Here is a 27,974-nt window from a genome sequence, read left to right on the forward strand (position 1 = left end):
CCAGTGATCTACACATAGAGGAACCACTACCTTCCACCCTGAAAACCAGTGCTCTAACCATTTACATTCTCAAACCCACCACATTTTACACTAGTCATGCACTTCAGCAAACCCACAGCTTAACCAAGCCCTACTACCTTCCATACTGCAGCCTAGCACTCTTAGCCATGTGCTAATCAAGCTTACTACCTTCCATACTGCAGCCCTGCACTCCAACCACTGAGCAACTCTGCTGAACATTCAGAGCGGCTGCTGATGTTGCAGTATATGCTTGCGCAGAAGACGCAAAGGGACTTATCACAGCAGGTAGGTTAAAATAGAAATTGATACAGCGTATTGCCATGGCTGGAAAGGAGAACAGATAAAGATTTGAGGAGCTTTAAATGGCACGCCCTCCCCTTTTGTATTTGAATCAGGCACTTACAGATAGAGTAGCGTGGTGAAGTGTCCCATAGCCTGCCTGTCTCTCTGCTTGCTATTCAGGGGCTGTGTCCCCCTCGCTCTCTTCAGCCGGAGCCTGTGCCAGTGCCGTCCCAGACCAGATACTGCAGTCTCTCCACAACTCTGCTTACTCCAGCCCCTGACCTTCACAGCAGACATGCAAGCCTGCATAACCAGGTACTGAAATACTCAAATTCGTACGTTCTGTGTTTTAGCCTGTCACTGCTTTAGCATATTAGACTATCATTCAAATTTAATTAATCTCCTGACTGCAGTGTAACACAAACTGTATTGTAAAATGCGATGCCTCCCATACATTTATTGATTTGTCAGTATTGCTCCGTGGGTCTGCGTGTGAGTGTGTGTTTATATACTGTGTATTGCATACTGTACTTGATTAGTACCTATGTTATTTGAATCAGTATTGATATTCTTAATGGGTGATGCATCAAGTACTCTACATGTCAAATGGATGCAGGGAGTAGATAGGTAAAACTTATTACACGCATGCATATGGTACTATAAAATGCATCTATCTATCTATCTATCTATCTATCTATCTATCTATCTATATATATATATATATATATATATATATATATATATATATATATATATATATATATATATATATATGCATGCATACATTTCTAAGAAATGTTCTATCATTACATATTTTAATCTGTCAATATTAACACTGCCTTAGGGATTTTTTCAGTAATAGAGAGCATGTCCCAATTTGGGAAGTCATTAATTGTACAGCTATCCTTTAATTCCCAAATGCTTTGCTGTCAGAATCAGATGGAATTACTGAAACGTGCTTGTCAGGAAGAGTGCAATGTGCCTTTAATAAATCTGCAAACCATTTCAAACAAATATATATGAAAAGGGGAATATTGGTATTGATCGGGGCACAAGTTAAAAAAAACGTTACAAGGGTTTTAAGAGCAATTACCCTGATAAAATCCTTATTGAACCTGTAACTGACTACATCATCATTGGAGGACACTATGAAAGGGCTCCGGTCCCAGGCACTGAAGTGCAAAGGTAAAAATCACAGTCTAGGGGACCATTTGTCAGTACAGATTTAGATGATTCTTAAAAAACACTAACCATTGACATTCATGTTCTAATGACACCTTGCTAGTGTAAAGCTTCAGGTGGCTTCATGAAGTATTTTCTAATAAATGTCTCGGTTTATCATTCCAGGTCGTACCTCACACCTGCGCGCGATGAGGAGGCGGAGTCTCAGAGGAAGGCGCGGTCGAGACAGGCGCGGCAAACACGGAGGTCAACACAGGTTCGGAAACGACAACAACACTGGGTTTTTAATCCAAGAGCTTAATCAGAACCCTTACTTAAAGGGCATCCCGGTAGCAGCCCTTCCACTGCCCACCTCTTGTACTGTTTCCACCAGCACTAATACAGCAGCCAAACAGAAGCCTGATTACTTTATATCAGTATGAGACACAAAAATAGAGGTGACTTTGAAAACAGTGTGATCTGTCATGTCTGCGGTTTCAGCTGACTTAGATTGCTGCAGTCCTTTTTTTATCCTTAACTATAAAAACACTCAACAGCAGTAAATGCCCTGTGTCCTGTTCCTAAGGAGATGGCTTGCGGGGAGCGTTGCTCACAAGGTGCCTGCGTGAGCCGACTCAGAGACGTTCACAGTAGAGCAAAAACCAAAGCAAAGCCGTTGCAAAGCCACCCTCTGAAGCAGGCCACTTTTGCGAAAGCTGCAATTAGGACGAAAAGTGGCTACAGTAATAAGGGTAGACGTAACAATACCCCAGAGTATGTTGATTCAAATATCAAAACTGAGTTTAGAAATACTAAAAATTACAAAATGTAATGACACGTGATTTTTTTCTTTCTTGATGCCTTCGAGTTTTTTTGTAGTATTTCTAAATGTATCGCTGTTGAGTGTTTTTATAGTTCAGGGTAAACAAGGACATCAGCAATATGCATCGCACACAGGAGGCAGCAACCACAGATATCGAGAATGTCATAAAAAAAGTGGCATTTCCTAACAGAGGATCATCTTTTAATCTTTGCAGGGGGTGACTCTGGCAGACCTCCGAGAGGCTGAGAAGACGTTTGGCTACCCCCGAGTGGAGAGGAGAGGGGCAGAGCAAGACAGGCAGGAGGAGGAGAAGAAGGTCCCAAAATCCCTGCTGCTGCCTCCAAGGGATCCAGGAGAGCACAGCCCCCAGTGGACCAGGGGTCAGGAGGAGGTGAGGGGGGCGACAGGGAGCTGCTCTTCTATAAGACACGGACACCGCATAATCAAGCAAAAAGGAGCTGACTATTATCTTGTAGCTCCTTGTAGCATTATACATGTTAGTATACCATGCAGGGCTGAAATGTTAAAATTGGGGTGAGAGAAGAAAGTGAAAATCTGTAATAATCAACCTACTGTAATATATTACTTGTATCTGTAGTATACTGACACAGTCATGGGAGACGTTGCACTTGGACATAGCTGCATGGGTAAATATATGAAATCAACTGAATTGTTACAGAAAAATGAATGAAGTATAACCCACATGCCTATTATTTGCAGGATTTTATAGTATACAAATTAAGATATTGAGCGGGTTATCTTAAAATATTGATATCCAGGCTGTATAGATATTTAAAATACACGCACATTTATTTTTCATATGGGTCATCTGAGTTCAGTAACACAGTTGAATTATGTTTGCAGAATATGGTACATGTCGCTGCTGCTGTTAAGCTCTGGGCTTTGTTCTTTCCGCTGCAGTAATCAGTCTAAAGCACTTAAACTGTTTATCAATTTAGATCTGTTACAAAAACTTAAAAGCCATGCCGTGTAAACTTCAGAGCACAATCTTTAGTATGTGAATTGCATGCTGCTGATGTATTTTAGACATTCAGTCCATGCCTTTGGTGTATCATTGTAATACCTTCTCAGAACCATCAGCAGCCCACAGTATTACCAACATTTGGCAGCTAATAGATTTGCACGGGTAGCATATGGTCTGGCACTGATATGGTTCCAAAGTACCATTCTATCAGTTTACTGGTTCTTCCTATTATGATACCAGTCATTGATCGCTCTTCCGCTTTTGCTTTTTAATTGCATTGAATATCAATTAGGGTAAACATGCAACATGATACATTTCACACTTTTTAAATTGTATCTTAGATATGCTAGATTAGTTGCTATAAAGTATACAGAATGTATTTGCATGTGTTTTGTTACAGTAGGTCTAAAACTGGACTTTTTTTTTTTCTTGCATCTCAGTTTGGTTACTGGCGACCACGATTTGGGTCCCAGGCAGAGAGTCCGACCACGCCCCTGGCATCACCCTCTGCGAGTGGCTGCTTTCTCTTCCCTGGCACAGCGCTGACCAATAGGCTTGCAGGAGGTGGCTCCGCCTCCCAGTCATCATCCAGAGGGCTGGGTAGGGAGGTGGAAAGGAGTGGTGAGGCTCCCAATATATCACACATCACCATCTGCTACTGAGACTGGATTGAAAAAGTGATTCAATATAAGTCTAGTTCGTTTCCATTAGCAACAGATCAAGATTACATCAAACTGGGACTGTCAGACCCAGGCAGAACTTAATCTCTCTAATTCTAATGAAGGACGCAAGAGGCAAATCCTGGGCCACAGAAAATAAAACATTCACACAGAATGCATTACATTATTATATTAATATTGAAGAGTGGGGTATTCATTTATAAATGACAAACGTATAAAAAATATACTTACAGGCAATCTTTGTTTAACATTGGGTAGCAGATTGTATGGTTGACTGCAGATGAAACTGGTGCCACTCTTAGTTGATATTGGTATAAGTTTTTCAGACAGGTTTAGTGCAGATGGAAATACAGTTGTCCTGCATCTGGGGTCATTTGCATGGCTGTAAGTAGCTCTGAGGACACCAAGGTCATGACCTAGTTTGTTTTTTTGCATCATCAATGCTGATGGTCATGTAAAAATTCTGGTAAAGTACAAAAGACTCCTTCATTTTCTCTGTTGGCTTGTCGTGTAACACAGATTTGGAGGTTGAATAGTAAATGCCAAGCAGTCATATAAATACTGCCAGCTATAGCTTGAAACTTAGTTTGACCTTGGTAGAATGTCAGCTCTGTTATGACGGTGCTCATTTGATAAACAGTAAAGCGTTATAGAATGTCATATATTTTTCTTTTAGATTGACAGACCTGCTCAGTAAAGTAAGCTTGTAACATTCTGTGTTGTGGGTTTGTTGTCCAGGATCTGACAAGAGAGTAGAAGAGGAGAATGGTTTAAATGACCAGTCAGAGCTCCAGCAATCCCTGCAAGAGAGGCGGCAATCCAGAGACCACAGCCAAGAAACTGGTGTCTCCTGTGGGAGACAAGAGGTACTGTCCCTTAAATTATCTGGGCAGTGACTAGCAGGAGACCACAGCCTCACCTAATTAGAATTCCACAGCAGCACTGAACCGCTACTGAAAGGCTGGGACGCAGAACAAACATGACAGAAATGAAAGGGAAAGTCAAATGCCTTTTAACTGAGACATGCTCTTGGTCTTTCAGGAAGGCAGTGCTAATAAAAAGGGAGAAAAAGAAGCAGAGGTAGGTCATTGCAAAGATGTGTTTTATTTGTTCGTTTTGGAGCTGATAAAATGCGGACGTGAACTTGAATCGGCACCATTCCTATCTTAGATATTTGAAAGGATTTTGCTAAATACATATTTTAGGATTCCCACTTTTATTTATAAATTAATATATAATCACTGTGACCTGCTTCTCTAGTTAGGGTATTTGGGTTTTTTGGTGTTTTTTTGAGGCGCGCACAAAATACTGGGGGGGGTCACATTCAGTAATACAATGTGACCATCTTAGATGCTTCCGCCCCCGCTACACTCAAGTCTGGCTGTGTTTCAGCTCATCAGAAACAACAAGCCGAGTCGGCTTTGAAACTGCATGCGGCACCTTTGATTCCTGAAGCTGCTCAAGGATCAAAGTATCTGTGCTTCTAGACTATTCCAAACACTAAAGGGGTTTGAGAAAGTCTTTGCAGCCAGAGACACCAGAAATCAAAGACTGATCCAGGGGCCCGTCTCTTCTGGTGGCCCCCCCTTGAGGAAATTGATGAAGGGAAGAGGGAAGATGGTCTTAAATGTGGATAGACGTCTTCAGAAAATACCGGGCTCTTGAATCTGGAGACATCAATTGACAAATAGATAGATATTAGCATTCCAAGCTAACTCATCTTTATGCGACTGCAGCTAACTTTGATTGATGCTTCAAAATCTTTGTCATGCTTGACTGCGCAAACATTTTATTTTTTAATCAATAACAACGTAAATGAAATTAAGGGTTTGTTGCCCGATTATAGATCATATACCTTATATTACATAGTTCTGCCAAGCAATAGTTTCTGAACATTTTTCATCCGGATATCTTGGCATGGCTTGAGCACACATTGAAGGAAGACTATACCATGGTCTTAGCTCCCCCCCCTCCACCACCACCACCATTGGATTCAGATTCAGTTTAGATTGCGAGGACTGTTAAAAAATGAGAAACCTAACCAATCACAAAAAGCTGATAATAAGAATGTCTGCTCTTCTTAAGTGATAGAAATAGTGCTTTTTAAAATTATTTTGCTGGTATGTTAAAAAGACTCATGTGTGCTGTTATTAGATGTTGGATTCTCATAATGTTGGTGAACCTATTTTAATTATCTAAACTAGCTCAGTGGCAGTATTTAGATCCGCCACTGACAAATAAAATAGACTCCCAGTTTTGAAATGTAAACCTCAACAGGTATGTTTCTCCTTTTCAACGGATTCAGTCATTTAGAAAGATTTTCAGACAGCCTTCAACTAAAATACTGTCATTCATCTTCACATGGTTATCAAGAGACTTTCTCCTTTCTAACCCACAAGCGAAATCTGCCATTCTGTCTGGAGTGTCTCCCTCTTACCTACTCTATCCTGTACCATACTCTTCCCAGGTCATGTGAACAGCTTCCTGGAAAACTTGAGCCCCGACATTCCTTACCATACTTGGGAAAAACAGCAGCTCTCCGAATCTGCAGTCTTTGCAGCCTCTTACCTTGAAAGGGCACAGTTTCCTTCAAAGCCTCCTTTAATCCACAGATCTTCCTGACTGTTTAAACACTGTACTCGATCTTGTCTTTGACTCCAGTTCACGCTGCCTACACATTCCTGTGTGTTTAGTGCTGCCCCATGCCTATTTAGGACTCACACTTTCACTGTAGTGCAGCATTTTGTCTACTTTTTTCTAAACAGCCCATGTACTATATTTATGAACTGCAAATATATTTGATTTATGAAAGTTATGGTTCAGGTTTAAGCCCAGTGGTTCCCAGCTTACTCAAAGAAGAGCGGTACTTGGTTTTTAGAGGTTTTAAAGTCCAATACCTGAATGACCAAAAGAAAAAAGTATTTACACAACAAACTATTTAGGTTCCTTTACTTAGTCTTTGTTAAAAAAATATTACGTTAATAAAAAATAAAATAATTCGAACTGCAGACTTGCGTCAGCATGTTGTTACATCCTAAGTGAGGGATGAATTGTGAGGTTCGTAATAGTTAATGCCGCAATTGGAACAGGCGCGTGAGGAGGCACCTAGCTTTTTTGTTGAGCTGTGGAGCGCTACAGTTTAACGTTTGGGTACCGCATGTGGAATGGGGAATCTCTCAGAGACAACTCACATACTGATTACAGGCTGAGTTTGGCCCTGGTTTATGTTTATGTGCTGTGAAGTCTGGCTTAACTTTCTCAACTTCTTATAAGATTTTAATGACTTTAATCAAGTCCTCATCCCAATTTTGTTGGCAGCTGTGTGGTCCATTGGTTAAAGAACAGGGCTTGTAACAAGGAGGTCCCCGGTTCAAATCCCAGCTCAGCCACTGACTCACTGTGTGACCTTGAGCAAGTCACTTCACCTCCTTGTGCTCAGTCTTTTAGGAGAAATGTTGTTGTAAATCACTCTGCAGCTGATGCATAGTTCACACACCCTAGTCTCTGTAAGTCGCCTTGGATAAAGGCGTCTGCTAAATAAACAGATAGTAGTAATAATAATAATAATAATAATAATAGGCTATACCACATGTAAGGTATTTTCACGTGTTGGTTCAGTGGTTGATGTTAAGGTACAGACCCAGCATTTTTTAGTCTAACTGAAAGCGTTCAACTCGCTGGGTACAGGAATAGATGCTTACCTATAGCTAGCAAACCAAAGAAACTGAATCCCATCGGCATTCCTGCATGGACACTGCACACTCCCCATAGCGCCAGAGTGAAGTCACTGGGATTTTTTAGTTTATGTCAACAGTGGATCCCCTCTGTGCAGCTGTTCTCACTACAGGAAAGACTGCTGCAGGACTCGGTTCAAACCCTATCAGATTCCATCAGTATGTCAGTGTTGTACAGTATCTGAGTGTGCTGTATAACTCCTTCAGTATCATTTGTAATTCTGTTTTAAATTCCACAAGTGTGTAAATCCTCCCTACCTAACTGTAGTACAGCTTTAAATCCCACGAGCAAGAACAGTCCTGTGTATTGAATTGTGATCTTGTTTTAAAAGCGCGCACAATCCTCCCAACTCAGTAGTTGGGGTGGGTTTTATGTATTCAAAAAGAATCAATGCTAGATACAAGTCAGGAAGGAGGTACATTGCATAACTAACTGCACTGGGAAAAGAATTTCATTTTCTTTTTTATCGGGGGTGTTAATGTTATCAGTTAAAGCTGAAAATCAGAAGCCCTAAGTATACTGAAGCTGTGAATGCTAAAAGAATACACAGAATCATATTACCAGTGTTGTAAAGGCCATAGCTGTACTGCAGGAGTCATACATCAAAATACTATACAGTCCTGTATTGAGGGAATCCCCAAGCATTAGCATTTGTTGCTTGTTTCATTTTGTTTTGCACAGTGATGGTAGATTTTGGCACGCCCACTGGGAAATGTCTGTATGGAAGTCTTTACATTGTGTGGATCATAGTAGCTGAGCATTGACATATGTGGGTTGAAATAAAAAAAAAGTAATAATGAATCATTTGTTTAGTCTTCTGTGCACCCCCACTTTTTCATTTATTTTTTTGTTTTGTCCTATAAAGCCTTCAGCATAGTTGCAAAAGGTTAACCATTCAAAATGCAATATGTTAGCTATTAAGGTTAAGATCTTATGATGACGTATAAAACTCTAGTGGACCACCTCGGATAAGTCTTGAATGTCGAGTAATTGCGATTCATCTACTTTCCTTATAACTGCTGCCAGATGTGATGCATTGTGTTGGATGTAATCTGTTCTGCTGCAATGTGCAGATAAGTGGAAAAAAACAGGTGTAATTAAGTGTTGCTTTGTTTCCAGACAATATATAAATAAGTATCCCTTGTAGAGCTATGCTTGTGCAAAAAGAAATCTCAAACTCAGTGGCTCACTGTTAGGGCTGTATTTATTTTACTGTAAGAAACTGCTTATTTGATGGCATTTCATGGTCTAAAAATAGGTATTTCAAGAAGGTTTTCAGTGACACAGCCCACAGGAGGCCAGAAACGCTACAGTGTCTTCATTTATTTTTCTTTCGTTGTTTATTACTGCTGACCTCCCTGTCGGCACATGACTGCTGCTGCTTGTTCTTCTGGTTGACGGTCCAGTAGAAAAGTACAGTAATAAATTATTTCTTCTTGCTTTTCATTGAAGTCCCTCTCAGCCAATCAAAACACCTGATTTCCAAAAATGCAATTGCCAAAAATCAAGGGTCAAAAAGCATACAGCAAGGTGATTCTTCTGGTGATTCTTCTGCGCAACCAAAGAAGTCACGGTAAGACAAAGAGACAAAGTGACAGGCTCGTGTTAAATTAGAGTATGTGCAAATTGTTTTTACATTAAAAAAAATACATATGTTTCCAGACTGTAGTGGCTGTTTATACACAGAAAAGGCATTTTGAAATCTATCAATCATCAGTTTTAGTTCTTAATAGCAGGACCTTATTTTCCCCGTAATAGTGCAACCGGCAGAAATACAATTTCACATTTCTTCCTACCTACATGTCCTGGAAAATATTCATTTGACTTCTTCAGCCAAAGCTTGTATAAGTTGCCACTGGGAATTCTTTCCCTGCTTCCAGAAGCACTAAAAGTCTTGACTTTTTCCATTTTTGAGACTCGATAATGAACATTTTCCAAGACATGTACAGCTTAGCATAACAGGGAGAGGAGCGTCAAGTAAGGTCACCAGAAGGGCTGTGGCAGGTGGAAAACATCACTCGCAAGAATGCTGTTCATTTTTCGTTTTGTTTTGTTTTGTATACAGCACAAAACAAAACAACTTTCGTTTAGGAATCTAAACCAGTGTGTCAAAAGAGTTGTAAAGTCCGCCAGAAAGCTTGTTTTGAACTTTGACTAACTTGAAATGGTGTGGCCAAAATTACTTTTGGATCACAATCTCTACAAGTTTGTCTCCATTTCCTTCGGTAAATAAAAAAAAAAAGCATTATAGAAATTACAATAATGATTACAAATGCTTAAACAGGGGATAACAACAAAAGAAAAACGTCGGTGTTTTTGTGGGGTTCAATATTTACTGCGTTTAGCCCCTCATGACCCCAACCTCATAAAACACCTCTGTACTGTATACAGTTCATTCAGGTTGCCAAAGTGCATTGCACTTAAAGAATAGAAGGGTCACCCCAGACATGGATCAAATAAGACTTGGAAACATTACTGCATAGCAAAGGGTCTAACTTAAACTCTAGCATAAACCTACAACTTCTAATGCAACTTATATGTCCAGACTGATACATCTGCCTGTGGACATATAAGGAATTGTACACCCCCTCCATTCCAAGCAGAGGACAGTAGAGCAGCAGAAACACTCCTGGCTCTGTCCCAGATGCTAGGAAGGGTTCAGAACAGCAGGCAAAGCAAGAGCAGGGCTGGGAGGGGCATGTGTGTGAGAGTGAGTGAGTTTGAATAAAAGCAGAATAAACACCGACAAGACTGAGCATACCAAACTTTCTTATGTGTGTGTAAGGATAAGGGCTTGAAATACTAGTCATAAAATCGGAACCCTCTCTTCGTGTTTGAGTCCGAGAACAGCGTCAGTGTGTTAGAGAGAGCGTGGGAGGGAGAGAGAGAGAGAGAGAGAGAGAGAGAGAGAGAGAGAGAGAGAGAGAGAGAGAGAGAGAGAGAGAGAGGCTTTGAGTGTTTAATACTTGTTTAACTACGACTATCGTGTCAGATCTCTTTGGAAGAATAGGGCAGCTTTGGGTTCTTACAGCAAAGCAGTCTTTTAAAATTATTTTTCACATGTTTTTTTAATGTCTCGGCTTACCGGAAGAGACAGGCTCCTTATCGCATCATTCCGGATGCTCTCTGACCCTTTCTGTACCGTTTAGGACATTCAGAAGGGGAGTATAAAACACTGTGATGGATTTTTCTGGATGGATGGGATTCTCTGCACAGCTTTAGACTGAGATTTTGGATTTTTTTAAACTCCAATCCCAGTGATTTGTTTTTTTTGTTGTTTGAGATTTGAGATGTCGTCCCTGTACCCTCGGACGAAGGAGCTGTCACGCAGCAGAAAGTCACAGTCGGATTCCCCCCCTTCGTCGCCTTCCCCTACTGCCAAAAACTTCGGAGTAAGACCCATTTCAATTTGCAAGACCAGGAATAAAAAAAAAACTAGGAATTAGATCTGGTTTGGTGCAGGTGTTCTGGTTACCATGAACCCACAGTAAATATGATCAAATGTGACCTGCGAAAAAAAAGTACATTGTAACTATGCATAATAACATTGTAATGATGTGTAAGTGCACATGTATTTACTAAGTAGCTACTATGTAAATCCACAGTCATTAGAGACACAATGTAAAGGTTGACCATGATTCCTAATGAGATTATGATAGCTTTACTATGACAGGGTTACTTTAGCAATCAGAACAGATTGTTTTGGAAGTGATGTAAAGTTAACTTGTTATACAAGTTCTACAAGATACTTGACTAACTACCTACAGCCATTTGTTATGTTTGTAGTGGAGAGAGAAATGTCAGTTCCCCATGTAGCAGTATCGAATGCTGCACTACCTACACCATCTAAGCTGTAGCTGGTTCCCCATTGTTCTCCTTCGCTGCTATCAGTTGAGCCAGGTTGGTCCGTCTCAAGTGGCACTGGTACAGTATGTATCCCATGAGCCCTGTTCACCCCTAGTTGATGTTCAGCACACTGGGAACTCAATATGAAGCAACCTGTCTGAATCAGTAACTCAGCTCTGCAGAAAACCACAGAGACTCTTGCAGCAGGCAGTGAAGCCAATAAGCTTTGGGCAGCAGAGGGTTTACAATTAAAGAGGTATCATTGAATATTCAGGAGTTAAAGCGTAGCTAATAAGGATCTTCCAAAAATGGTACCAATGCACACTTGCATAAACCAAGAAAAATATGTGTTTTTTGAAGTGCTCATGTACTGAGTCTGTGGTACATGCTATTATCCTCCAGACCTGAAAACTAACCCTCGGCAGTTTACCATAATAATAAAGATTCCAGTACATGTATCTTTTTATTGCATGTTAAGTATGACACCTCTTTTTTAAATGCAAGGTACATGAACATGCAATGATTGAATTATCAAAGGGCATGCAATTTCACAGTATTTGTGTAGTGTTGGTTTTTAAACCCATGTAAACCCATGTGTCCAGTCTATGTGTACTGCTGATTCAGCAATTTCACTTGCTAATTTTTATTTCAATCAAAAGTAAATGGCTTATACAAAACCATTTAAGTAAAGTTTCATGTGTGCAGGTGTCAAACAGTATTGAAGGCATCTAGTCAGAGAGTCAGTAATTACAATATTGCCAGGAACTTCAAAAAATAGGTCTTATCAAGTAATTCCACAGATTTAAAGTCTAAGAAACCTATATAAATAACCCTAAGACCTCACTCCCTATGTAAGATCAAAAGGGCATTTGTATGCATATGATATATACAATAAAACTCATGCTGTTACATATTGTACGAGATAATTGACAGTATTTTAAAACAGTCTTTCCAGCAGGCATGCAATCTTGGATTGAACGATCCTCATGTTTGCATAAAGAGATATTTCCAATGAGGGAGGATGGTGATTTTTTTTTCATGGCCAAAGAGTCGTTCTGCTGACAAGTGCATTAATCCGTTGTGGTTGAAAGGGTCTTGTTGCGGTTGCCAGACACAGCAGTGTATAATAAGGCAGAAGGATACTGCCAGAGCATTTATAAACCACAGCAGGATGATCTGAAACAGATTTCAGAACTGCTCTGGTTTTTGAGATGTATGTCTGCCTCTCTGCTTCTACCTGTGGAAGAGGGTTGGTTTTGGGACAGTGGTTGCAAAGTCCTAATGTTTAATCTCAAGTCCTAATGTTTTGAAAAGGAGAGTAATAAGAGTAGTGGGAGATACCATGTTCTTGTTCGGACTAGGGGTTTGTAAACTCAACACACGAAACTACAGTTCTGTACCGACCTCTTTTATTGTTCATTCTTAATTCTGTTCATACAGCTAGGTGGTATCTAATGACATGATGTGCTGTTGGCTACTGCCTTACAGTATAGCCATTAACCAGAGTGAGTCTGACCTACAGCAAGTAAAGTAAAATATATAAAGCATGAAAAAGGGGGAGGCCTGAGATTATGGTGCTAAGAAAAGCGCAGATAAGAGGCAAGAAAATTGATTGTTAAGCTTTGGTTTGCACTCCTTTAAGGAGGTCAAGGTTCAAAGTGATCATGAGTTAATACGGATAAGGCTCTTTAAAAGCTGTGTGTGTGCTTTATATAAACTCTGGGGACTCAGAGATTAGCACTGCATTCTTTTACCTTACTGACCCACTGAGAGAGACACAGATCTGACGTGAGCTTGGATCAGAGGTGTCTGCAGAGTAGGGTATGGCTGAGCCACACTTCAGTAGAATCAGGAATTAGAACTGTTTATAGGTACAGTGCAGGGGTCAGGCAGAAATACAACAATGCCTGCAGTAACAGCGAGGACGGCACTGATTCAACCTGATTACAAGGTGTTGTTCTAGACGGTTTGGGAGCATGTGCGAGTCAGCTCCACAAATTCATGTGCTGTATACCACAGTGGTTTGTTTAACTGTCTAGCCTAAACTCAGTTGGCATGCTTTCAAGGTCACTAGAAACGTATTTCTGTCTGTGCCAGGTTATGCCAGTGTATTAAAAAAAAAAAAAAATGCAATTGAAAACACGCTTGCATAAAACTGCAGGAAGCCGTCAGGTGATGAATTCACAGCTTGGCAAAGCTTTCTTTGAGGCTGTAGCTGAAGCCAAGAAATGTGATGATGTATATATATATATATATATATATATATATATATATATATATATATATATATATATATATATAGTTTTTTGAAAATAAGACCGTGTCCATAGTATTATTATCCATAATATGTTATGCATATATCTCAAGGTTTATGTAGGTGGGTGTGTGGCTGTGGGACTTCAGACAGTGGTGGTAGCTGTACTGTAAATTCCACAGTTGCCAACAGATCATTGATCCTAGAATTTCAAAGTGAAATTGGTAAGAAGTCCCAAGGCTCTATTCAATTGATCTAAGTGTTGGTGGATCTAAAAAAAAAAAAAAGACTAACAGTACTTTAAATCATTCATCTCAGGTTGAAGGCTTGAAATACCTGAAAGAAACAGGGTCTTTTTAAATGATTTTAATTATAAATCTGAATCTCTCGGAACTGTATTTCACTGTACAGTAAGTAGAAACGTTAATAAGTGGATCACCAAATACCCCCAGGGTTAAAGAGCTGTATTTATATATAAAGAGCTGTATTTATATTTATATGTATATATATAGTTAAAGAGCTGTTTTTATACATAGTTAAAGAGCTGTTTTTATATCTGCCACCTCAGTTCTTCCCTGCCACCACTGCCTAGTATTCTCGTGAGCAAAGAGACTGCAGAATTGTGTGGCTAACTATTTAGTTTCACTTATGACTAAGAGAAATCGAATCCTTGTCTCTAGGGATGAACGGTGAACCTAGCCTCTTTGAACCATTGTCTGTTATTTCAGGGTGAGGTCCCATCAATGTACTTGTATATCGCAGTTGAAATTATGCAGAAAAACAAAAATAATTGTACCAGGCTCTGAGAGACCAACCACCCCGACTTCCCCCTTCCCCTTCCCCAGATCCCCTTGAGGTTTTGCAAAGCTGTTTACATGATGGAGGAAATGTGCTTTTTTTTAATATAGAAAACAAAGAAAGAAAAAATACATGCTAATCTCTGCATGGGAATAAAACCTGTACTTTTATGGCTCTGTTTATCATCAATCATTCCGGTGGGTGAAGCTCATACTTTCCATCTTAAAGATCTGGCAAAGAGACTGGGACCGATCCCAAGGGAGAACATGTCATTAAGAAGCAGTTTAAGAAATGCAGCACTTAGCAGAGTGTAATAAAGCATGAGCAGTCCGACTCTAGCTCTAAAGCAGAAGGGCTTAGTTTTAATTTAGTGACTTGTTCTCGTATCAGCGGCGTCTTTTGAGTGTGCCATTAGAATATTAAAGGGGTTATACCAAAAATAGATCTGAGCAGGATAGCAAACACCTTTATAAAGTTGGGCCCAGGGGAGAGCTTACAGTCCTGTTGCATTCGTCCCTAGATATGTGTTAACCTGCTGTTACTGATATGGGCGGTATTACAGATGCTGGGAGCTGCAGTTTTACATTGCAATGCATTAGAGAGGCTGGTCCTTCCAGCTCAGTATGAAAGGTTTTACGCTGTGAATGCATTTCTAAGTGACAATTTGTTTGTAAGCAGACTGTGCAAGGTTTGTTTGTTTAATAGTTTGCACTATTAAACAGCAACATGCTTCAGGAAATTGCCTTTAAGCCACCATTTCATTTGACATTATCCTGTTATTGTGATATTTGTGTTTGGCAGTTTATAATATGAAATAAATGAGGAATTTAAAAGTGTAACCACAAGGCTGGCAAGGGTTTAAGGAATGTAAGGGCACTTGACCCTGGCTGTCTTCCTCTTTGAGACCTGGTTTGTCGGGACAGGGGCCTGATGATACAGTTAGATTAGATCTCGTTTCTATAGCAATCATGGGCTGCTGCCGTTTTCATGGCCTGGCTGCAACTAGACGTTAAACAGAAGTCAAAGATGGTCTTTAAGTGGGAAGTTCAGATGGTTAATGTCTGTTAATAATGTTTCTAGCAGTTGCTTTTGCATATGTAGTACGTAACCCACAGCTACCTATCATTATCAGGTGAGCCCAGGAGTTCAAACTGCTGTGACACAGTTCTGCTACTGATAGAAACAAATGGCTCAGATCATTTTCAATGGTAATTTCAGAACCTTTTAATAGGTTGCGTATTATGATGGGTAATAATACACAACCTGTCACTTCTGGAACTTATGCGCCAAGTTGGTGGTACTTTTTCAAATAACAATATCCTAATATAATATCTTTATTTTTGTATAGCGCCTTTCATAGTGGACCACCATCACAAAGCGCTTTACAGAGGCAGGCTGTGAACTGTGCATTATATGCAGAGTCACTTTCAATAGGGCGTTGATTTAACATCTCATCTGCAGGATGGAGCACAAGAGTTTGACTAAAGACTGGAAAAGGATTAAAACAAAGGATCACTCCCTTTTCTGTTTGTAAAAAGAACGAAATGTTTTGTATTACAAAATAGCATCTTGTGTAGCCAGTCAATGATGGGCTAGCTGACATCAGTAGAAGAGAATGTGTTTTTAACTCTGTAACAACGCTGATGAATCTGTTGTATTGCATTGTTCATTGATTGGCTGTAACTAGTAGTCAGCCTGGACAGTAACTTTTCCCAGGCAAGATTTTGGCTGCTGGCTTTTGAACAAGCCCATAAAACAAATTGCTATGTTTGTGTGGTCTGTATGACACGATAGAACTATTGTGGAAAATTTCAGAACAGAGCGAGAATGTAACGAGATGCAGCTGCCCGAGCCAGTGGATCCCAACAGAACCAGAGGAGCAGCGGAAAGTGGGAGGGGGTGGGTGGGCAAGGGGAGTGTACAGCTATAGCATACATTTGCATGAACAATCATACATCAGTCTGGTGAGAGGACCCCCTTTTTATTCATCCAATGACAGTACAATTTGTCCATTAGATTTGCAGGTGTTTCCTCAACGAATTATGTTCTGTTCTTCATTAAAACACACACACACACACGTACACACGCATACAGACACACACACACACACACACACACACACACACACACACACACACACACACACACACACACACACACACACACACACACGTGCTAATAACTTTGTCTTCATTAGGCAGAGGTTGTCCATTTTTTTTTTTAAGGATTTCTGAAAGACCTTCTCATGTGCTGACCACACATTCTGAACATGAAACCATGACCACATAAGGCCAGGCAACTGTAGCAGTGACAGATACATATTTATAGAGAACAAGAAAGAATTAGAGACACTGTTGTTCTGCTGTAGGGACTTTATCAGAGACATTGGAAGCAGTTCATTCTGTTACCTCATAAAAAAGATTACTGCTCACCTTTGTATTTGTAATAGAGCTATCTGATTTAAGTGTGACATTTATCTAAGCCTGATGTTTATCGAATGTTGAGAAATTGCCTGATCGATTATTTGAAGAGCTGACTGATCATTGTGTCATCTGTGGGGAGTAATGCTCGTCAAGCAGGAGGCAGACAGAGTCTTGGGAATGGACAGTACACTGTGTTCTTTCCCAGCAGCGTTCTTTCAGTGTGTGTGTGTGTGTGTGTGTGTGTATCAAACAAGGGGCACGATTCTGTCTGATGCACTGGATGAGAAACGATAGACTAGAGGGACTGGATAACTGCAGTTCGATGATGTGAAATAACTGAGCCCCAAGACCACCAGACTCATTTCATGCTTTTTGGTTTTCGTTATATTTCGTTACACACAGCGATGCAGTGCAATGTTATCATTATTCTGCCTCCTTTTTTGGAAATGTGTGCTTGGTAGTTTTTTTTTTTTTTCATTTTTAATTGAAGTCTGAGTAGCTTTACAGGTCAGTTTATTTTGTCACCCTTAACTTTTTAGAATGTTTAAAATCATTCCGAGGGATCACATGATGCAGTGCCCGTTTAACTACCATCATGTGATTTCTTTGGAATCAGGAAGTGCTGAAAAGAAACCGGCAACTATGATTCTGCAGGAACAGACAATGCCTGAAGGATTCTGATTGAGAAAAAGGTATTCAAATGAAATACTGGTGCAACAGAACAACCCAGAATCACTCTGAATGATTGTAAACGTCACATAAAGGAAAGATAAATAAAATTACACCTGCAGAGAAATGTACATAATACCTGATTCAGAGGTAGCCTTGTATATGAATTCACACACCTAAACACAAGGAGGACACACAGTTGTAGCCACTACTAATGAAAACTATTATGTTGTTTTGCCTTATATGAACTTCTGCTAAGCACAGGGTTTAGGAGTAAGAGTTGTAATGCAGCGTGAAAAGAAGACACAGAGTCACTTAATAATCAAGTCTTTTAAACAAAACAAAGACGTGCCCTGTGTTTACAAACCCCTCCCATGCTGCAGCAGAGCTCTTAATCTCCTGGAATGTGGAGAACATGAGATCAGGTTCTGGAAAAGAAATCACTTGCAAGATTTTCCAAGGGGTAAATATTTAACAATGTGTTCTTCCACTGTAGTTTGGAGAAGTAGCAGCTGGAGTTTACAGAGTTCTTATAGAAGGGGATACTCTGCTTTCCTGCTCCCAGTAGAGAGCCATGGAGACCTCATACAGCCTTGCACACTCACACACACATTGATTTTCCTATGTATGTAGGAACTTTACCAGGGCCTCCTTGATAGGTTTTTAAGTTCAGTCCGGGAGGAAGGACGGCCCTCTCCCCCATATTGCATCAAATATATAAACAGATCTGCCACTTTCCCTTCTTTTCATTCAGTTGATTAGCATCCCTCCACCTCCCTCAATTACCCCATGGTCAGCCTCAAAGGAGGCTATTACTGTACCTCATCCAAAGGACCAGGCGATGGACCCCCAACCAACTGGCCAAATCTTACTCCTCCAAAACCAAATAAATATAATTCATTACAGATTCTGCATCATGGGGGCTAGTCCTGAACTAGTGTACCACAGCTCACTGGGTCTGTCCAGTTTTAACAACGTGCTGTACTGTACGAACAACACCATAAGCCACAATGAGTGACCTGGTGCCTGGAGACACAACCTTAATACAAGTTTATTATCATTCCTTGTATGGAGAAGTCAATGACTTCAAGTGTCTCACAACCGGCCTGAGACACAAAGCCCACTGTCTTTGTTGTAGAAAGCAACAAAAGAGCTCTTTATAAAGATGACCCCAGATGTGCGTGCTTTCTCCATTCCAAGCTAAGAAGTCATGGCGTTCAGCTGAAATTCCATCATTGTTCAGGAAACGAGCGATTTAAGCGATTCATTACAGACCTGAAACAATGCTTAAGCAAGGAGCAGGCTCACTGGCAGCAGCTGAACAACAAAGCAGACTGGAGTAGCGAGGGACGGGTCAGCTCTCTGGGGCTGCATGTCTCTGGGGGTGCTCTCAGGGTCCTGTGATTGATTGCTGAGGTATCCCAGAATGGGACAAGGGGCGCTGCTTCAACCAGAAATCGAAACTTTAAAAAGAAAATAACAATCTGACAACATACAACTTTTAGGATCCCCTTATGAAAAAAAAAACACTATGACTTACTAGAAAAGAAAAAAAGAAAAAACATAAATCCATAATAAAGTATAACATAGATAGAAAACTTATAATGGCCTATTATACATGAGTGAAGCGGATACATCTATATTTGTGTGTGTGTGTGTGTGTGTGTGTGTGTGTGTGTGTGTGTGTGTGTGTGTGTGTGTGTGTGTGTGTGTGTGTGTGTGTGTGTGTGTGTGTGTGTGTGTGTGTGTGTGTATGTGTGTATTTGTATTCTCTCACTTTTAAGATTTTAATGCTTTTCTTTTTTATTTCACAGCATGATAGAACATCTAGGTGAGTAACTTTTTTTCTTTATCTAAGAATAAACTACAGCAGAAATTTCTTTTTTGCTTTTATACACTGTAGGAGAGAATTAAAAAAAAAAAAAAAGTGTTTAAAAAAAGAACAATTCTCTAGCTGACAGCTCTTCTTCCAGTTAAGGAGCAAGTGAACATTTTTCTGAAGGGTTTCTTCTGCAATTGCTATTGACCTACATTCAGGAAGTCACTTTTCGGCTCTATAATAAACTGCAGATCGGACTGCGACGAGTGAGCTGGGAGTTTCATTCATTATCTTAAGACATTTTTACAGTTACTTCCCACTCCAGCATGATACATAAAAATAACCTTGAGATCTAATTTGACCAGTTAGCAAAACGTTATCCTTTGTGATAACATTAATATGACTACGCTGTTCCTCGGCACAAGGTCTCGTGGGTTTTGAATTGAGGTCAGGATGACTTCCTTTTCCATGTGTTTTGACCTATATCTAGAAAGCTGTCTGATTCAAGAAGCTCTGCTACGTGACCGATATTCACAGCGACCTGTTTATGTGTATAAATGTAACTAGATGTTGCTGGGGGTCTCCTGGTCGTCGGAGCTATTTCATTTCTTGGGAACTGCACACACAATTGTGAAAGTCTGCATAGAAATGTGTTAAAATAGGTTTACAAGTATCCTTTGATAGTCCAGTAGAAGTTTTCCTGTGGGAGTCATCAAATACACAAAACTGCACAAGTATAGGAATTGCAGCCATTAGTTTAAGTGGAGGCTTTTCTATAATGTTGCTATACTGAGTCGTTCCAAAGTTTACTGTATACTGCAGTATATCATGGTAAAAGTACAGCAAAGTGTAGTGAAGTACAAGCAAGCCTGGTAAATCACATGACAGCGTGCAAAGCATTGTATAAACAGCAGGATCACATTGTTAAACCTGGCAAAGCTGAGTAAATGCATAGGAAAAGGGGCAAAACTACTGGCATACTTTTACAATGGAAACAACACTTGGTTCCACTTCGTGTGTGTTTAATACTTCTTAATACCAATGATTTGAACCTGCCTGCTGGACACTGCAGCTTTATTGCTACTCTTTACCCCCTCCTCCCCAGGTCAGACTCCTCTGGCACTGGCGACAGCGTCACAGACCGTCTCCTGAGCCGCACCAGCTCCTATACCCGCCGCGAGAACCGACTGGCATCCCTGGGCAAAGCTGAGGAAGAGGGCAGTGCCAAGGACTTCAAGAAGGTCAGCTGTGGTTTTAATATGAATACCTATTTAGCGGCCTCCAGTATACAGTAACAAGCTTTGTAACAACCGATTGATGTTTTTTGTCAGCTTTCCCGAATTCCGGCAGCAAAGCACATTTGCAATTATCTTCATCCCATTCTGGGATAATTGGAATCTCTATGGAATACAAGAACAGAAGCAATCTTGAGTCAAGGCTGCCGGTCTCGAGATCATTTCTTTCTTTACATTTTCCTGTCACGCTTTTCTTTTGTTTATTAAATGTATTCAGATGTACGAAGATGCCTTGACAGAAAACGTGAAGCTGAAATCCAAACTGGAAGAAAGCAAAGAGGAGCTGGGCAGGATCAGGTCCCAGCTGGACAAAGTAGCACAGGTGGGGTATTGCTGTTAGTGCTGATTTACAGGATTACTTTCCCTTATAGGAGTTTACCATAGCTAAGTGTATTGGAGCATAGTGGTAGCATGGTAAAGCATAGGTAAGCATGGTAAAGAATAGCAAGGTGTGGTACAGCATATTAATAAACACGACAAACCAGGGTGAACTCTGGTAAATGCATAGTATAACCAGGGGAAAACTACAAAGATACCATGCAAAAATACAGTGGTCGTGTTTTACAAGGGTTATTTGTTAATCAAGGTTTTAAAACCTTTTTTTTTTTGTTTGCCCAACACAGGACCCTATTCACAAAGTCTGTTTAAATGAGTATAATTCCGTTTGATAATCATGAAATAGTTTGAGACTCTGGAGGGCACGTTTAACGACAGTCTACAGCAGTTTCAAAAATAAAACTAACTTATTTTATTTTTTAACAATTATTTTAATTTATTTTCCAGTTGGAATGTCCAATTATTATTCAACCTGGCTCACTGCTGCAACCCCTAAACTGACTCGGGAGAGATGAAGACGAGCACTCGCATCCTCTGAAACGAGTGCCGCGCACTCTGCAAGCCTGCCGTGCAGCCACATGTTCCGCATTTTTTTTTTATTGACAAAATAAAGTGGACCACCGGTTTTAAAAAATAACCTACGGGTTGAAGCCCAAGGATAAGTTGCAATGATCCTCTGAAACGAGTGCCGTCAGCCGTCCGCTTTTTTTTCACTCTGCAAGCCTGCCGTGCAGCCACATCTGAATTGCCCTGAAGCTGGACGAGCCACTCGTCAACCTAACCACTACGAGTGCCGGTCAGCACTTGGCTTTTGTGTTCGCTCTGAGCCAAGGACTCCCTAGGGACCTCAGCCATCCAGGCAGCGTTTGGCCAATTCGGCAGTGGCCTGCTGGAGCCACCGAACTGGGGTAGCTGGTGTTCCTTGAGCCAAGGACTCCCTAGTCAACCTATCTGCAAGCTATAGAGGCAGATCTTGCACTCCGGGCAGAGTGCCTTTACTGGATGCACCACTTGGGAGCCCTATAAAACTAACTTCTTAAAAAAAAAAAAAATCTGTTACTGGAGACTTTTCAGGCTGCAGATTTTCAAATAAGTAAGACAGCTAGTTTTAAATCGCTGGTTTCATGCCTTGAAAAATATGACAGTAGGTTTCCAAGTTTCTTAACACCAGAAGCGAACATAAAAGACTTACAAGCAGGGGCTCGTATGCTAATGAGAAAAGACATGACTATCAGATACCAGTCAAATACTCAACTGTCTGCTATTTGGCACAAGTGGATGCAACCCTGCAACTTAACCGCTTTTGTGTTTCAGAAACAGAACAAAATATCTGAAAAGTCCACTGTGCTTGAGACAGAGAAAAAGGTAAAAACCTCCACAGGAATCCTGCTGCTTCTAGCTACTTAAATGCAGAACACCGACCTTGTATTTCAAATAGATGAAAGCAAAAAGCCAGCCGTATATTTCTCAGTTACCATCAAAAACAATAAAAATCTAAAACACATGTCTAACAGTTATATTGAGTTTTCAGTGTACATTATCCCTGTAGTGTCGTTACTGATAATATCTTTATAGGTGTTGCAAAAGACAGATGCAATAAACTAGTCCCTGCTGACCCAGTAAAGATATATTAGTGATGGATGGCTGAAATGAACCGTCTCTTTTATTCTGTAGGAAAAGCGTGTGCTGGAGAGGAAGGTCTCTCAGATGGAAGAAGAATTGAAGGTAAGCCTTAAAGCCCTCCTTCCATGTGAATAAATCACTGGCTGAATTCAGCTGTATCAGCGACAGTGACTGAAGCAAGAAGGGACAGTGTTTTACAAGCCCTCCCGGGCAACTGCTCTGCACACTGGTAAGCCTTTAAAAGTGGCTAATCTTATTCAAGCCTGGCTAAACACGAGTGTAGAACACATGGCAAACAAAGGTAAACTATGGTAAAGGCGCAGTATGGGAAATGCATGGTAAAGCAGCCTAATTACTGTTATTTTATTGCACCATGGTAAACATGTATGAGGGAAAATGGAATGCAAAGCCTTCTCACTCTCACAGCATTTTATTGTATTTCAGTGTTAGTATAATTGATAGTTTTCACGTTCTGGAAGATAAACCTCTTTGTAGATGGTCCCTTAATCAGTTGTTACAGGTGTGGGTGTATTTGATCAGTGTGTTGGCTGCTGATGGTGTTGTCATTGTTGTTACTCAGGACAGCTCTCTGAGACCCGCGTCTCATTTGCAGTAGCCCCCGGGAGGGGGGGGGGGGGGATATGATGCCGCTGGTTGGGAGTCCGGTGAGTGGTTGGGCCCGAGCCTCGAACCCGCTTGCCACTGCCACGCTGCACACTAGAAAGCCCATAGGCTCAACTCACCTTCCTGGGTCTGCGGGTAGTCGTGTGGGGCAGTGCCACCCTGAGGTGCCTCTGCCATCTCACCCAGCCTGGGGTTTATAAAACAGAGGAGGTTGGGTGACGGGAGACAATCTGTAAAACTTTCCGTTTCACAGGCACACATCAGGCAGAAAATGCAAACTCATTATTTGGCAAATGCTGTGTTAGTTCTCTTAACTTCAAATGCCATTATCTTGGGTCAGTTACCTAACCTTCTCTATTTTGTAAAACTTCACTCTTCTTGAAGGATTTACTTTTCACATATTATCTTTGTGTCTTCTTACGTCTGGAGTGCTTTCAGATCTTCCCCGCATGGTTATTCCCACACTCCATATGTTTCAATTCAGTTTTTTTTTAGCAGTCAGGTTGTTTTTATGGCGATCACTATGACTGCAAACAAATTGGCTTGAACCAATGAGAAATATTGGATTGTCACCAGAAAAACTGGATATGCACAGTGTACAATTGGCATGTTTATATAGAATACATGGTAATTCATTAACAAAGACAGATAGAATGATTAATATTAACAATTCCAGATTAAACATTACAAAGTTAAAAAATGTTGAGAAAGCACAGAGAACAAGTGTATGAAGTAATCCTTCACATGAGTTTAAACATCAGTGTGATCTCAGGTCTGCTGGTCTGAACTGGGATGTTAAGGCATTTCCAAAAAGGCAACACGCTTGTATCACTGAAAGCATGGCATGGAGTTGTCATACTGCAGAAGCAGCACAATTGTGCACCAGTTCAGGTTTCAGGTTAATTATGCTTGGGATACCAACTAAACGATGGCAATATAAACGTGTATGTGGTATTCTACATGAATTGCACAGCCTTTGTTTAATGCTGCACATCTTTTCAAGTTTCAATTTGGAATGAACTGTGTGACCCTTAACCTTTCCACTGACGCAATTGCCCCTAAATCGAACGTCATAGAGATGGATAAGAGGTGGAAGAAAGAGAAGACATAAATAATAATGTAATAAGGTGGGATGAAGCAGGGACCATCCCTGCTGACATAAGCCATTCAGAACAATACAACAGGACAGGGATCTTCCCAGAACATGTAATGAGCACAGATGAAAACAATATTGTGGTGCTTTGGTGAATGGCACTGTGTGTTCGCTTGCACGCTGGCTGCCCCTCTATCTGTCTGTCTGTCTCCGTGCCTATCCTCCCCTGTCTGTCTGATCTCTGCAGAGCCTCCCGCAGCTGGGGCAGGTCCAGACCCTGAGGCAGGTCAACGAGCGTCTGGTGGCGGAGAACCGAGCTATGAAACGTGTCATCGGCAGACTCTCAAGGCTCACCCCACTGCCGGAGACCGAAGACCTCTAACCCCCCCCTTCACTCCTCCCCATCCCTCCACCTCCTTCACTTCACTACATCTCTCCTTCCTGGCTGCACCCAGGCAGGTCTCGCCTTTTCTCTCTCTCTCTCTCTCTCTCTCTCTCTCTCTCTCTCTCTCTCTCTCTCTCTCTCTCTCTCTCTCTCTCTCTCTCTCTTGCACTTCTGGTGGCTGTGTGATAACTTTTTATAGCAGACTTTCCCATCCAAACATTTACATGACAGCATTCCTCTACTATGTCAATTGCTATTGAACCTTCTGTTCTGAAGATTGTAAACTGTGTTCCTGGGTAGAATAAATCCATTATTGTTCAAATGTAACCATTTTCAATTACAATGTAATCTAGACTAAAATGTTGTTTTATTTATTTGCATAATAGTCTTTACTACAGTATATAAAGTACTGATACTTGTATATTTTGTAGTACAAATACATCAGTTTTGGGGCCATGATGTCTTTTACTGCAAAAGATCAAAGAACAGGGTCCAGTCCTTAATGAATTATGTTGATTTTGCTGATGTATTTGCCCTTCAATTTCTTACAATGGTGCTTATTAGGTCAAAAACCTGACCCCTGGTGGCCCTTTTCAGTAATGCAATCTAAAACCGTTGCATGATTACAACTGCCACAGTATGTGGAGCGTCTTTCCTCTTGGTTGGCTAGAAAATCTCATTGAATGTGCGAGCATTATAGCCGGATCTAGCAATGTTTGTTTCATGCAAGCATTTCTAAACTTAAAATGTCACTAGTGACTCATGCTAGCAAGCTGTCATGTTCCACTTGGCTGTGGGATCAGGAGATGGCCACTGGCCTTCAGTTCTCCTGAGCTGTTTTGGAGAATTGCTGTGGTGAAGGAAAACAATTGAACATTCCTAAAATTGTTGAGAAAAATAAGGTAAAACCAGATAACCTCCGAAGCAGGAGATCAGTAGACTTGTGTTGAGTGCTCTGCCTCTGCAATGTCAACCTCTCAATTATCTTAAGGGGCTGAGTTCTCAGGTACCTCGTGTATTTGAAGTTCCTTTCAAACCTAGATGCCGTTCCCTCTGCAGATCCTCAGCACCGGTGGCCTCTGTGACGACACTGCATGCAGCTTGCTACTTACACTCAAGATACCATTGTCTGCATTATTCAATACGATTTGTCATTTTATATGCATCACAGTTATATTTGAAATCATGACATATATTCAATTAACAAAATAAATTAAAAAAGGAACAGTATTTGTTTTTTTGCACAAAGACTGAATTGGTTACTATACAAATTATATATATATATATATATATATATATATATATATATATATATATATATATATATAGATATAGATATAGATATAGATAGATAGATAGATAGATAGATAGATAGATAGATAGATAGATAGATAGATAGATAGATAGATAGATAGATAGATAGATATACACACAGTGCTCCAGATAAGGTTTGGGGTCATTGAATGATTTACTCTATACATACTTTAAAGCTGACTAATAGTGTACAGCCTTACATTTTCACTGTCTTGTTAACTATCCTGGCATTTCTATAATCCATTCTCTAGCTGCTGCATGCAGTATATTCCTACTGAGAGGTCGGGAGCAGAGAAGTACAAGAAGCTTGATAACATGCGAACTCAAGCTGTGCAGTGAGATTGCTCTGCGTATTCTTTGCGCATTAAATTAAAATAGCATAAAATGGGGTCTCAGATTCTTCTGATTTCAGATTATTTTATATCTCCCTGATTTCTGGTGAACTATGAATCGCGAATGCCAATTTTAGATCACTTGCTGAACTGCATTACCCCACCCTGATTTTAGATACACTTCTTATTGCACATATACACTTATTGCTGTATATTAACAAAAGTGTCAGTGCAGGCAACATGTAAAACAGAGAGCAGTGTTACAATCTTATAACAGTAAAGCAACCCTATCTTATTTTAGTTTACCTTGTTCACATTATAAAAAAAACAGACAAGATGAAGCCTGCAGACTATAGATGGATCATGATAGGAGTTGTTTTTCTATGATAGTTAATCGTCAAAAGTGTTATTAGCTTTATAATTCCCCTATCGTCCTCATCTGCTTCCCCAGGTTTTAAATGACTTCAAGTCTGACAACCAGAGGCTCAAAGACGAGAACGGAGCCTTGATCCGCGTCATAAGTAAGCTGTCAAAGTGATGTGATCCGGCAGCACTGAAGGAACACCACAGCACACCTCCCCACTGTGTCTTCAGACAGGCGCACCTGCTGGCACACTGCAGTACTGCACACATCATATTCCTGTACGCAAGCCACGCCCTCACTGCTACACAGAGCTTGGATTGGACAGATCTTCATGGGGTTTGCCAGGGCCAGCGGCTTGGCTAACCAGAACTGCTGCATGATTCGACGCTATCAGTGAGGCATCAAAGTGGGGTAAAGCCTAGAGCCTTGACCCTCTTCAAACGGCTGAAGGAAACTAGTTTGATTCTAGTAGAGCCTTCCTGAGCTTTCTTCACAGATACTGTGGTTCATCATGGCAATTCTGGAGTCAATTTATTGCTGTTGTGCTGTATATCATGGTACTTTATCAAACAAGTGGGTTCCAGATATTCTATGCTTTGTATGAAAACTATGCATATTTTTATAGGGTTAAGTCTATATAAGTGATCTACTGTCTCTTGCATGCATGTGCTGAATTTGGACCATATAGGTAATTTTCTATGCAGACCAACCTCCTATCGCTACAGATTCCAAATTCTACTGATCTTTCTGCGAGCTGGACTACTGTTCAGAGGACACTGGTTTAACCACTGGGACCCCAGTTCACTGATTGTAGGCATCGCAGGACTTTGGTGTCAAACCCTAATTTCCAAATGCTCATGTTTGTCTATGTGATAAATAATGGCCATCACTATTCGAACATGCTTGGATAAGCGACCTGCCTTGTTTGTTTGTCATGCACAGTCACACATATGGCATTGTTTTGAGTCAATTACTTTTGCAAATACTGTTGAGCAAGCTGTTATAAGATTTTTTTTGTCGGATATATTTGTTAAATATAAGTACATTTTAAGGTGAATTTGCATTGAACCCTTGTAAGTTATTGGATTATATGCCTAAAAAAATGATATACT

The 27,974-nt window shown here is 40.5% G+C and overlaps 1 protein-coding gene across 6 annotated transcripts; it reads left to right on the forward strand.

Moving 5' to 3' along the window:
• Nucleotides 1–241: 241 nt before the first annotated feature.
• LOC121299656 (protein phosphatase 1 regulatory subunit 12B-like) lies at nucleotides 242–27,968 on the forward strand. 6 transcript variants are annotated; one of them, XM_041227535.1, is made up of 14 exons: nucleotides 242–306; nucleotides 484–618; nucleotides 1,651–1,741; nucleotides 2,502–2,678; nucleotides 3,713–3,893; nucleotides 4,691–4,818; nucleotides 4,994–5,032; nucleotides 19,492–19,508; nucleotides 20,602–20,737; nucleotides 21,009–21,113; nucleotides 22,442–22,492; nucleotides 22,802–22,852; nucleotides 24,715–24,926; nucleotides 26,950–27,034. In XM_041227535.1, exons 2-13 carry the CDS (start codon nucleotides 599–601, stop codon nucleotides 24,847–24,849), a joined length of 1,131 nt encoding a protein of 376 aa, XP_041083469.1. In that variant the 5' UTR covers nucleotides 242–306; nucleotides 484–598; the 3' UTR covers nucleotides 24,850–24,926; nucleotides 26,950–27,034. The 6 variants fall into 6 exon arrangements, with proteins under 6 accessions (XP_041083469.1, XP_041083472.1, XP_041083467.1 ...); XM_041227538.1 differs by lacking the exons at nucleotides 242–306; nucleotides 24,715–24,926 and adding an exon at nucleotides 23,331–23,415 and having other exon boundaries at nucleotides 406–618; nucleotides 26,950–27,037; XM_041227533.1 differs by lacking the exon at nucleotides 242–306 and having other exon boundaries at nucleotides 406–618.
• Nucleotides 27,969–27,974: the final 6 nt, after the last annotated feature.

The sequence above is a fragment of the Polyodon spathula genome, chromosome 25 (assembly GCF_017654505.1).
Source record: "Polyodon spathula isolate WHYD16114869_AA chromosome 25, ASM1765450v1, whole genome shotgun sequence".
Taxonomy (NCBI): domain Eukaryota; kingdom Metazoa; phylum Chordata; class Actinopteri; order Acipenseriformes; family Polyodontidae; genus Polyodon; species Polyodon spathula.